Genomic DNA, 13,693 nt, shown 5'->3' with positions numbered 1-13,693 from the left:
GGACTTAGGCATTATGGCCCAGCATGGTAGCACATGCCTATCATGCATGCACTTGGGAAATGAAGAGGGAAGGACCAGGAATTCAAGGCAAGCTTTGGGTATACAGCTAGGTCAAGGATAGCCTAGGCTACATGAGATACTACCTCAAAAAACAAAAGCAAAAGGTTACAACATCAATGGAGCTGCTAATGCCAATGTGTTAAATTGTCATTTTATATAATTTGTGAACAAAGAAAGGTTCCTCTTAAAGTGTTATAAAACAAGCAAAGTAACACAATGAGAACAGGTCAAATGTCTGCTGCTTGAGATGTCTTTAACAGGAGGAGTCTGCTAGTGTATATCACAGATAGCTTGTGAAAAGAGCTAATACATTCTACTCAGGACCTACTTTCATACTGATGAAGCTGCAAATACAAATTTTACCTGTATTTCCATAAACTCTTCCCCCTGCCTTGATATTAAGATTTACTGGTGCCGTTCCATAACTCCTAAAATAGAATAAAAATTAACTTCAAAAACATACAATAACAAAACAGGAAGCTATTCAACACAGAAAGTGAATGAATAGGCACATACAGATTTCACACTGATGTTTAGTTTGTTATTTACTTATTACAGGATAAAAAATAATTCTTAAGTTTTTATATTATTTTATGTATATGACTGTTTTGCCTACATATATGTACATCACAAACATACTTGGTGCCCAAAGACGTCAAAAGAGGGCACTGGGTCCCTTGGAACTAAAGTTACAGGTGGTTGTGAGCCACCGTGTGAGTACTGGGCACACTGAACCCAGGTCCTCTGCAAAAACAAGTGCTAAGCCATCTCTCTAGTCCCAAAAACTAATTTTTTTTAAAGGTCTGACATTTCCCCATGTCAAAAATCTCCCAGGTACTAAACTCAATATGCTACTGTAGCAAACATCTAAGAAGCATCTTTGCTGTCCCCTAGTCCCTTAACATCCTGCTACCCTGCAGCAGTGAAAGCTTCCTGTCACACTGCCACATGCCACAGCCCCACTGAGGTCCTCCCTGCCACACTGCCACATGCCACAGCCCCACTGAGGTCCTCCCTGCCACACACCATCGCCCCACTGAGGTCCTTCCTGCCACATGCCACATATCATCGCCCCACTGAGGTCCTCCCTGCCACACGTCATTACCCAACTGAGGTCCTCCCTGCCACATACCATCACCCCACTGAGGTCCTCCCTACCACACTGCCACATGCCACATGCCATCGCCCCACTGAGGTCCTCCCTGCCACACACCATCGCCCCACTGAGGTCCTCCCTGCCACACTGCCACATGCCATTGCTCCACTGTGGTCCTTCCACCATCGCCAAATAAGGTTATTACTTATAATTTAATCTTTGATACAGACCAACATCCCTTCAATAAAAATTCTGAAGAAATCAGAAATGCAAGGAAACTATCTTAGACTGGCAAAGCAGCATGACACTCAGACACAGCCAACACTGTATGTGACAATGGTCCCACTACAGGCAGTCACGAAACAAGCATGCCCACACTTTCCACTTGTACTCAGTACAGTGCTTTAAGTTTTAGCTTTAGAAATGGAAGGCAGGAGGAAGTTAAATTATCTCTTTTAGCAAATAATGATTGTTTGTAGGAGACCCTAAGGACTCCACCAGGAATCCTAGCCAGAATGTACTATATATGAATGCATAAAATTGTCAAAAAACAAAATTTATTAATATTAATTTTTTAAAATTAGTATCATATCTATATACTAATAAGGAATGTAGTAAGAAAGAAATCAGGAAATCAACCTCAGTCAAGTAACAAAAGAGAAAACCTAAGAAGAAAAGGACCACCTCAGTAAAAATGGCAATAGTATCAAAAACAATCTATAGATTTGATTAGATAAAATACCATCAAAATAACAGTGACATTCTTCATAAAAAGAAGGAAAATCCTATAATTTATATGGACTTTGGTAGCAATGCCAGAAGTGTCCTATACCTAACTGTAAATATACTACACAGCCAAGAACAAAACCACAGCACCAGTACAGACAGACATTGGACCAACGGAATAGGAGTCATACAAAATAACCTCACACAATTATAGTCACCTGAGCGTCAACAAAGACATCAACACTACAACAAATGTCCACCTACATACAGAAAAAGGAAACGAAATCCTTACATCTCACCCTGAACAAAAGTCTATACTCAAACTGGTCAAAGGCAGAACTGCTGTGCTATGGAAAACAATCCAAGAGGCATTCAGCAAGTTCCAGCTAAAAATGAATCCAATAGTTTAGTAAGTAAAAACAAGAATGAAAACATGGAACTACATGAAATTCCAAAGAGCTGAGTGAAGACAGACACACCGGCAATGGCAGAGGATTAGCATGCAGAATAGATAAAGAACTGAAGAAGGGGCATGGTGGCACATACCTTTACTCCCAGCACTCAGGAGGCAAAGGCAGGCAGACCTTTATGAGTTCAAGGCCAGCCTAAATCTCAGGACAGCTAGGGCTATTACACAGAGAAACCCTGTCTGAGAACAAGAAGAAAAAAGGAAAAAGAAAAAGAAGGAAGGAGGAAGGAGAAGGGGAGAAGAGGAGGAGGATTCTGTAGCCAACCAAACATCAAAACCCCACACAACCCACTCCACAATTAGATTAATCAACAATTGAACACAAGGTCCCATATCATCAATAAACATTTTTAAAAGTTCAACATTCTCAGCCATCAGGAACAACACTGAAATTCCTCTTCATCCCAATCAAAATGATTAATGATTTTCAAAACAAGCAAACCTCCCAAAGATAAAAAATAAAGTTTTAGTAGTTACCTTATATACAGCTAATTTGAAAACCCAAAATCCTCTTAATTCTACCGTAACAAAGCCACAATCCCTATTTTAATGTCTTTTCTTCCAATCCTTTAATATCCCTGTGTTCAGTGAGTTGGCAATAGTCTATTTATTTGGTCCAGTTCATCGAACATAAATCTTGTTATCAGCACACTGACCTAGAAGGCCCAATAGATAATTTAACTCAAAAAACAACAAGCAAAATAGAAAGATGGCAGCCAAGAAGACATATGCTAGCTTGAGTTGGAAATAAAAATTAAAGACCTAAATTAAGGATTGTATAATAAGACAAAAGAATCGCAAATGCAAATTACACGTTCAGTGTTCCAATTCTAACCAAAGAATGAACACTAGCCAGTGCTCTAGCAAAGATGCTTTAAAGGCAGCAACCAGACGCTGCTGCTTCATGAACCTTTGGAAGTAACTGCAGGCAGAAAGCTATCACCACCTACAGAGACCGTAGTAATAATTCTTTCAAATCGTGGGAAGAAAAAGAATGCAAAACCAAAGAATCACCCACTGATGATCAAAGCATGGTATGTTTATAAATGTATATTCATACAAGTATAACTCAGGGCAGCAAGGTGCTGCAGACTAAAGGCCAAGCCCCAACAACAGACTGGAAACAGAATGTGACTCGTACAAGGAATCCTCTGCCTACACATGCAAGCCATGGCACACATGCCCCCTGCCAAATCGGATTAAACCACTTACCCATACTGTGGCGCTCCCGTTTTGATGTCTCCAATAGTTACGTGAACGTCATCTTCATCATCGTCACTGTCACTATCACTGTCGTCTTCAGTCTCAGTCACTTTCTACACCGATAGAAACAATTACAAAACGCAGTAAATAATCCAATTCAACATTCAATAGTGATAAATAAAAAATTACTTTGGGGTTTTGAAACTGTTTTAGAATAAAAATTACAAGCTTATAAAGTTGTTATCCCAATTTTGATGGTCTACAATAGTTTCTAAGCTTATGAGTAAGAAATAGAACTTTTAATGCCATGTTTCAGAGAACAATGCATGCTTCATGTTTTCAATGCTCTGTTAACTATTTGGTAATTGTTAATACTGTCGTTAAACCTTACAAATGTTTACTCATAAGAATTTCTCAAGTACTTCCTTTTAAATAATTTTACCTTATAGCTACTACAATGCCTCAGATTCATTTTTTTTTTCGAGGTCATCAATTATAATATGAAGAGACTGTACATGTAAATGACATCATGTATCTTTTCAAACAAAAATGGATCTGCTTACAATGGTTTTAGTATGGATCTAAAAGGCTACTATATTTTAATTACATAGTGGTAGATAATCATATTACCTAGGCAAAATGCTTTTTTGATTTTAAGTTCAAGTATGAAAAAAAAGCAAGTTTCCTTCTCTGTTCAGGGCTAAAATCATCAGGACAAACATCAGAGGGCACAACAAAGCACCATTTTAATTGCCACGGAGTCAGTGAGTATCACATTCAGGCCTCATTCCTAAGAAAACTGTCAGCTTTAGGTTGTAGACTTAGTGTTGGCTTTGGAAACGAAGCTCACTTACCATAGCCAGTTGATCTACAACTATTTAGTTCTTTGAAACACTAAGCAGCAAGCTTGTGTGTATATTGTATGTCACCTCGTTTCTTTCCATTATTTTTCTCCTAAGTTTTACATACTCTTTCATGATATCAGATGTATCAGTTGACATAAGGGGTCAAGTCATACAGGACGCTGAAGGTTATGTTAAATGCTGATTTTACTTGTAAATGAACTGTGAAGTTCTTTACAATTTCAAACACCAGAGACACTGGATTTCAAAGCCTGATATGTATGTTACCGGTTTCGCCACGCCATTTTCAGCAGCTTCCTCTTCAATTCCAGAAGGAGGATTAGCACTGCAAAGAAAGAAAGCAGCAGACAGGTTGGCTGCTGCTGCTACAAGGACATAGATTATACTACGATTTCAAGCTGTCGCTGCTAGACTTTTCTAAAGTTATGATCTCTACTGGGTGATGAGAACAGGGCTAGGAATCTGTCGGTTTTCCTGTTAGTTGCATACAAGTACTCAGACGGAAGCAAGGGTTGGGTTTTCTGGGCTTCTTTAGTCAGTCTGCATAGCCCTGGATGGCTTTCAATTCATCTTGTAGACCAAGCTGACCTCAAACTCTAAGATCCAATTGCCTCTGCCTCCTAAATGCTGGGATTAAAGGCATGTACTACCCCTCACTCTCTGCTAATAGCTTTTTCCTGTTTTTTAAAACAAGGTTTCTCTGTATAGCAGCCCTGGCTGGCCTAGAACTTACTTTATAGACCAGGCTGGCTTTGAACCTACAGAGATCCACTTGCTTCTGTCTCCCAAGTGGTTAAAGGTGTGTGCCACCACTACTTGGCTTGCCCAACAATTTCTTAATGACATACAATTTGACAGAAGGACATAATTCAGGCTTTTCATGTTTCTAAAATGTAACACACATTATACCACATTTACCTCTGAATCTTTACTGGATATCTGCTGTGTGCCAGGACTATTACTATACAGCCAAGGACTACATAACATGGTTTCACTTCATCCTGATCCCCATAATTCTCTATCTAATCATATTAACTCTTTGAGTGCTCAGTTTACTGTTCATCACACAAGTATCTGCCTGCTTTGCTGTTCCAATAAATCAGATAGGTTCTTTATTCTATTGAAAAAGATCACAATTTCAAGACTAAATATATATATCTATCTATATATATATCTATAGATATATATATAGATATATAGATATATATATCTTCATGGAAGTCTGTCCTCTAGCTTACAGTAATGAGGAGCTCAAGACCTAATTTTGATGAATTTTAAAACTAATCACATTCTACTACCTGAGGACCCAGCTATACCTCTCCTGGGCATATTAACAAACACACATTCTCCACTATGTTCATAGCAGCCTTATTTATAATAGCCAGAAGCTGGAAAGAACCCAGATGCCCTTCAACAGAGGAATGGATACAGAAAATTCCATCTACACAATGGAATACTACTCAGCTATCAAAAACAATGACCTCATGAAATTCATAGGCAAATGGAATGAACTAGAAAATATCATCCTCAATGAGGTAACTCAATCACAGAAAAACACGCTTGGTATTGATAAGTGGATATTAGCCAAAAAGTTCGAATTACCAAAGATGCAATCTACAGACCACAGGAAACTCAAGAAGTATGACCAAAATGCAGATGCTCCTACTCCTTCTTAAAAGGGGAAAAAATATCCATAGAAGGGGATATGGAAGCAAAGTTTAGAGCAGTGACTGAAGGAACGGCCATTCAGAGCCTGCCCCACATGTGGCCCATATATACATATATATATACAGCCACCAAAACTAGATAAGATTGATGAAGCTAAAAAACACATGCTGAAAGGGACCGGATATAGATCTCTCCTGAGAGACACATCCAGAGCATGTCCAATACAGAGGTCAATGCTAGCAGCAAACCACCGAACTGAGAACAGGACCCCCTTTGGGGGAATTAGAGGAAGGACTGAAAGAGTTGAAGGAGCTTGCAACCCCATAAGAACAACAATGCCAACCAACCAGAGCTTCCAGGGACTAAACCACTACCGAAAGACTATACACGGACTGACCCAGGGCTCTAACTGCACATGTAGCAAAGAACAGCCTCGTTGGGGCACCAGTGGAAGGGGAAGCCCTTGGACCTAGTGCAGGGGAATATGGGGTGGGGTGGGGCAGTAAGGAGGATGTATGGGGGGAATACCCGTATGGGGGAGGGGAGTAGATGGGGGTCTAAGGACAGGAAACCTGGAAGGGGAATAACATTTGAAATGTAAGTAAAGAAATATATCTAATAAAAATTTAAAAAAACTAATCACTTTTAGAAGGCAATTTTGACTTGCTTGCCATTTGACTCAAGCCATTAGCCAAAAAATAGTACTTCCAGAACTACAGCATAGATAGCTTCTTGACATTAAAAGGTTTAGATACAAACTTCAATTTTTTTCCTGTCCTACTACAGGACTCAAGATAAATGTACTACTATAATTCTTAATTTATATTTTGCTTAAACAAACTTCCAGAGACCAAGAAACACGTTTTGCTTGCTTGTTTGCACACGCCTACAGGCAATGAAATGAACCCTCAGTATGATTTCTATGTCACAGGACAATATACTACATTCAATAAACCCAGACACATAAAGCATGACAGACAGCAGTGAGGTCAGTGCAATTCCATGCTTAAGGACAGAGGCTTCAGCAATGAACCAGTCACAAGGAAGATGGACAATTTCAACAGCAGGTCCTAGGCAGGGCAATGCAATGATATGTACCAAGCTATCTCCTAGTTTTGTCTGAACTCCTTTTTCTATTAGACATAATGCTTTAGAACTTTTAGTTCCTCATCACCATTAAAATACAAGAACAATAAATTGTAAGCTTTTTCTAAAAAAGTAAAAATATAAGCGCAAATGCTTGATGGGATGAGAAAGACACAGAACTTCAAAAGAAATCAACAACAGACATGGGCAGCAGTACTTGGAGAAGGCAGAGATGGGTTAACTCCAGTCAACTACCACTGTGTCCCCGAGAACTCAAGAAAGAGCAATGAGAAAGGGAACTGTGAGAAGGAGAGCTGGCTCAGCGGCTCAGAGCTCCTGCTGCTCTTCCAGGCTGCACCCACATGGGGAGCTCACAACAATCGATCCTGAACCACAGTCCCAGGGGATCCCATGCCTTCTTCTGTGCTCCGCAGGCATGAACATGGTGCATGGACATATACGTAGGTAAAACACCAACACATATACAGTTAAAAACAAAACAAACAACAAAACCAGAGAGTAAACTTAGAATTATAGTTAAATAATAAAATTTAGAACTAGGGATCAGCTCACAAAAATCTCAGCTCTTTGGAGGCTATTTCTCCTTTTACTCCCTTCCATGTATCCTTTGTTCTAGGGTTTAATTCCTTTTTTAAAATTTTTGACACAAAAGAAGTTACTTGTAATGGATTTTCACCACCAGTGTTCATTTTAGAAACTCCATTAAGACATAATTTGCCCATACATTTAAAGACTAAGGGATAGATATACTTTGCTCACAGTGTAATAATTATGCTATGACATCCTAGACTATGTACGTAGCCTCCCAAAAGAAGTATATATCACCAGTCATCCCCGTTTTCTCCTATCCCACATACTGATCTTTCCTTCTCTATGTATTTGCTTATTCTGGAAACTTTATGAATCAAACTGTGTCCTTTGTAGCTGCTTCTTTGCTTTAACACACGCTCAGGTGTTCACTCATACCGTAGCAAGTTGGTACTCAATTTCCTTCCACCAGGAAACACTTCCTTAAAGGTGCATTGCATTGACCCTATTATTTTGTTTTGGTAGACAGGCAGGTCATTTCCATTTTATGGACTAGCTATGACTGATGCTAAGAACAGTAATGTTCAAATACTTGTGTTCATGTGAGCTTCCACTTCTCTGATTTAAAGTGAGTAGGACTGCTTAATTAATTATTAACTGTTTAAACATTTGAGGAAGCTCCCAAGAGGAGACACCGCTTTACAATAGCAGCAGCAGTGTACAACCAGTCCAGGTTCTCCATATCTTCATTATAGCTCTCTTGCCTTTTGGATTATAGCTATCATGCTAGGTATGAAGCATTAACCCCTCCACTTTGAAAATCTTAATATTCTTTAAATGTTTTGTGTATATAATACATGTGGAAGCCAGAGACATCAGGTATCTTCCCAATCCCTCTTCTTTCTTTTCTGAGACAGTCTCTCATTGAACCTGGAGTTTAACAGTATAGAGGAACTAGTGAGTACTAGAGATCATCCTGTCTAAGTCTCTCCTAGGATGTAGTCATTCATGTCCACATGCTTATGCCACATGCATGTCCCCAACTGAGCCATTTCTCCAGCCCTTAATTGCTCTAAGACCACTCCTCCCTCATTATTTCAGACAGTCACCTGATCAAACACAAGCCAATTTAGCCATGTGCTTATATGCATTAGTTGTGGAATTTTGAGTGAATGTTTGGCTCCCTGGACACTGTAAAAATACTGTTTTGCATAATAACAACCAACTTTTAAAAAAATCTATTCTGTTCATGGTATAGTAGTAAGCATAGTTTCCTTCCAAAAAACTAGTTCCATTATGAAAAATACAAAGCACTAAAGCCACGCCAAGCACAGGCACTGTGGCACATGCCTTTAATCTCAGCACTCTAAGAGACAGACAGATGTCTTTGAGTTCAAGGCCAGCTTAGTCTACAAAGGGAATTCCAGGCCTGTCACTAAGAGCCTGCTTCTAAGAAAAGAAAAAAAAAAATTATACCAAAAGTAAAGGATACTATAAAAACACTAATAAATTACGAAAGCAACAACTTTCAGTTATTTTATTTCTTACAGTAAATTTTTTTTTTCTTAGTAATTTAACAACTATATTCAGCCAGGCGTAGTTGCTCTGCCTTTAATCCCAGCACTTGGGAGGCAGAGGCAGGTGGATCTCTGAGTTCAAGGCCAGCCTGGTCTACAAAGTGAGTTCTAGAACAGCCAGGGCTAGACACACTACACTGAGAACTTTGTCTTGAAAAACAAAACAAAAACCCAACTCCACTGTATATACTGCTAAGCCCAGTTAAGGGTAAAAGTTACTCAACAGGGAGAGGTTGGCAAATAAATACCTAACTCCAAGAACCGACTTATAAGCTGCTAGAAAGCAAGACAGAATTGATCCTGAAATAGGAAAGGTCCTTCAACCTTTGGTCAAAATGCAATTCCACCAAGGATTATAATAAAACTACTGACAGCGTCCTAGAATCACCATCTGTGTAGGGCATCAACAGGAGAGTTCACCAACCTGGCATTTTCTTCTTCTGGCCTTTCAACTTCATTTTCATCTACCAAATAAAATAAAATAAAGTAAATGAGGAAACCAAGCTTAAGCAACAAGTAGTAGAAAAATCTGAAGGGAAGAGCATGAGCACTAACCTAGATCCTTTGCCAAATCACTGTGCACATGCACGTCCCACGGGCCTGCGAGCATAGCCAAAGTTAGAACACTTTATAAACAAGACACATCTCTTATGGAAAAAAAATACACGACTTTACTGCTATTAATGTAAACTTAATTTAAGAGGCGATGAGGATTTACACATCATCGTAAAAGAAACCTCATACATTTCACGTTTTAAGGGTAGTACCAATGCTGTCTTTCCATTATTAAATAATCGACTTTACAATTTGATCGGAGTTACATCACTAAAAGGCTGCTTAGATGTATGTTCTAGGAAAGAACAAAATACTTTCAAATCTGGTGTAACAAACAGCCAAGGCGGATTATGACTTAAACTTAAAAGCCAGACATCAAACATGTCCTCTACAAAAACAAAGTACATGATGCATTCAATTTGGGGACACAAATACAAAACACTGAATACAAGCCTACGGGAAGAGTCACGAGGTACAACTATGACGTGGACTATAGAGCAGTCTCTAAAAAAAAAAATAAAAACTTCACCTTAATACAGGAGACAACTCAGGGTTGACCATAGTGTATTCTCCATCTCTGTCTCTCTTAATTAATATTTTTAAAGCACGACTTTCACACAAGGAGGTACCCTTGCAGGTGCATTCCATACAAACTGACCATCAAGAAACAAGACATTAGTTTAATAGCATTGACTTTATTTAGCTGTTATTACAGAATGACTGTTTCTGAAAGAAAGGGACGAGGAGGGGCACCCAATAGCAAGAGACACCGAAGCAGCTCAGGATCGATAGAAAGAGCATGAATAGAGAGCGCAGAAGGAGGAGGCCGGGACGGTGGGGAGGAGGGCGAAGCAGGGCTGCCCGGCCTCCTTGGCCCGCGTCCACCGCGCGGTGAGTGCCTGCGGGTCCGGGCGAGGGCCGGGAGCAGGCCGCACTCGGCCTAACTCAGGCCTGCCAGGGCTAGTACGAGAGGCCTCGGACGCCCGGGCCTGAAACGCCGGGAGGAAGGCCAGAGAGAACCCGGGAGACAGACAGGAAGTTCCGTACCGCCATACAGCCACTCTTCCTCCTCATCCCCTCCGGTCCCGCCGCTCAGCTCCACCAGACGCTCCACCTCGCCGGCCGACATGGCCGCCCCACGAACAAGTTAAAGGCGACGATCAACAGCCCCTTTCAACCCCTTCCCCAGCCTCGCCGTCTCAGGGCGCGAGAAGGGGAGGGAACCCGCCGGTAAGCGAACGAAGAGAGCGCGAGACTCAAATCCAGGGTCGACCTCGGCGGAGGCGGCGACCGTGAATATTCAGCGACTGGTCCGCCTGCGCATGCGCAGCAGTATCCAAGCGGCGCGGCGTCTCTAGGTGGATTCGCTTCCGCGGCGGCAAGCACCTGGGCCTCTCGCTGCGCAGGCGCCGCGCACTGGCTCCTCCCCCTCCCACCCCACCCCTAGGATTCCAGCTTTGCTTCTCACAGTAGCTTTCTCTCTGCCTTCTGGTGTTCTTTGAAGTTCCCTTCCCCCAACCTTCCTTCCAATCCCCAGTTCCCTTTGCTACACCATTGTTCTTTTCTGTCCTCCTTGCTTTTCTCCCTCCACTATTTGTTCGTTTTAAAATCCGGAAGGCCATCATCCCGCACGTGTTTGCTTGACCCGCAATCATACTTGTCAATTCGTCCGAATTTTAACAACCAACAAAAGAAAAAATTAATATATAAAGGATGCATTCTCTTTGTTTAAAAAATTATTAGTGTCCGGCATAGTGGAGTATGCCTTTAATTCCAGCACTTGGTAGGCAGAGACAGATCACCTGGACTAGTGAGTTTCAGGCTACATTGGGAAACTCTGTGACCGGAAAGTTTTATTTATGTTAATGTAACTCAAACTGGTCATCTCAGTTGAAAAAATGCCTCCATAATATCAAGCTGTAGACAAACTTGCAGGGCGTTTTCTTAATTAGTGATTGATGGGGGAGAGCCGACCTTCGGACTTCAAGTCACTTGATTGCACATTACCTGACTAGATCGTGTGGGTTTTAATTCTTAGTTTTGCGCTCACTCTTGTTTGCTGTGCCCTGTTCCCCTGTAGGAAATTCTCGTATTGTTTCAACTTCTAAGTACAATCTCCTCTGTAAAATCCTCCCTGAATTCAACCCAGTGAAAGTCTGCCCAGTGTCAGAAACTCTTCAAGACTATATAGATTGGGCAGTAAAAAAAAAAAATCTTTCTTTCACGAAGATTTTATTCTAATGGAAGAGCAACACATAGAATGCAGACACATCTTATTGATAATGATTTAAAAATAATAGCTGAAAAAGACCTGAAGCCAAGTGATTAAAGGGGAGGAGGTGTTATATCAGGTGGTTAAAAAAAAATAGATCCCTACGTGGAGAAGTTTCTGGATTGGGGCACTTGGCAAGGAGATTAGGAACAGGCAAAGAAGCAGAGACCTAGGAGTTCCAGGCACCAAACTGTATTTGGAATAGAGCAAGAGGCAGAATGTAGGTCAGCAGGATTGGGGGGTGGGGGAGGGGACTAGAGTAGAGCTAAACTCTCTTTTAGACCACATGCTGCTGTGTTATTTGACTACGTAGCTTGTTCGTCTTTCACTTCCATCTGTTGTATGGTGCACCATATCTTTTTGGCCCTTGATACAAGAAACAGAAAGAAGGTTTACTATGTGCTTGAGAGTACCGCAGGCAGGCACTCTCCGTGGTTAGCTCCATTTTACTGTTTCGTGCATCTAAAATAAAATTGGATGGTTTCAGGAGAGGGTTGATTGTCTTTCGCAGAGTGGATTGCTTTTCCTTCCAATGTGGAAAAGAGTTCGTCTTTCAAAGCACTGTTTAGACTAATACAAAGAATCAGTGACTGGCGGTGCGGTAGGATGCCTGCCTGGTGGAGGTAGTACTTGAGCTGAGCTTTGAACATGATTTCCACAAGCAGAGAAGCTCATAAACCACTAATAACCATCCTTAAAGGGCCCCTTCCTGCCTGCCTTCCTTCCTCCTACACCGAATTCCTGGTATAAATATGCTTCCTTGGTTACGATTAATCTCTCCATTTGCTATGGGAAACATTGACATTGAGTTATTTGACGATTTTATACACCGTCTCTTGCTTCTTATCTTATGAACTCATCTCACTACAGTATCACATTTATCCTGCGTATACTCATTTGCCACTTCATTGTTTATTGCCATCTATTCTAAGCAATGATGATGGTGATGGTGATGATGATGGCAGCGGCAACAACGACGACGACAACCTGGGCCTAGCAGTGCACCCTGTCCTTCCAGGTCCTCTGGAGGCTGAGGTTGATTCAGGCTAACAGAGTAAGACTCCGTCTTCAAATGATGTCAGAAATAATGTTATAATTTAACATGAAATATACTCTTGAGAAGTACTGAAAAGGAGTGCTTAGTTGTAAGATTAGACAATGAATAAATTACTGATAAAATGATGCCAAGAGACCCGGCACTCCGGAGACAAAGTAAGTAGAGCTCTGTGAGTTTGAGGCCAGCTACATAAATAAATAAATAAATAAATAAATAAATAAATAAATAAATAACAAAAGCAATGATGAAAAGAGCTAAAATTTAAAGTGTAATGTTCAGTGATTAGTATGTACCATGATTATAAATGTATTTTAAATGAATATATTGTGTCAATGTGTCACTTCTTTGCCAACATGTTACTTAACGTTTCACTGTTTTCTAATCTACACATCAGTAAATCTATATCTTAATTAATGTGTGTTACGTCCACTTATTGGAAGGGAAGTAGATAAAATGGAGGCTTCAAACATAGAAACATATAGGTAGGGACTGGGGAGATGGCTCACTGGTAA

The 13,693-nt window shown here is 40.6% G+C and overlaps 1 protein-coding gene across 12 annotated transcripts in view; it reads right to left on the bottom strand.

Moving 5' to 3' along the window:
• The window catches only part of Fip1l1 (factor interacting with PAPOLA and CPSF1), a 60,664-nt gene extending 49,455 nt beyond the window's left edge, over window positions 1-11,209 (bottom strand). For 3 of the 12 annotated variants that reach the window (XM_032915947.1, XM_032915945.1, XM_032915952.1), the window contains exons 1-6: window positions 10,900-11,204; window positions 9,853-9,897; window positions 9,722-9,761; window positions 4,685-4,742; window positions 3,564-3,667; window positions 424-488 (exon numbers count right to left, since the gene is read on the bottom strand). In XM_032915947.1, coding sequence (XP_032771838.1) covers window positions 424-488; window positions 3,564-3,667; window positions 4,685-4,742; window positions 9,722-9,761; window positions 9,853-9,897; window positions 10,900-10,981 — 394 coding nt within the window. In that variant the 5' untranslated portion in view covers window positions 10,982-11,204. Of the gene's footprint in view, window positions 1-423; window positions 489-3,563; window positions 3,668-4,684; window positions 4,743-9,721; window positions 9,762-9,852; window positions 9,898-10,899 lie in introns of all 12 variants that reach the window. The other 9 variants (XM_032915951.1, XM_032915950.1, XM_032915942.1 and 6 more) reach the window with 6 other exon arrangements.
• Window positions 11,210-13,693: the final 2,484 nt, after the last annotated feature.

Source organism: Rattus rattus, chromosome 11, assembly GCF_011064425.1.
Source record: "Rattus rattus isolate New Zealand chromosome 11, Rrattus_CSIRO_v1, whole genome shotgun sequence".
In the NCBI taxonomy this organism is placed as follows: domain Eukaryota; kingdom Metazoa; phylum Chordata; class Mammalia; order Rodentia; family Muridae; genus Rattus; species Rattus rattus.
Note: the sequence above shows the minus strand (reverse complement) of the source record. Positions and strands in the feature narration are given on the sequence as shown.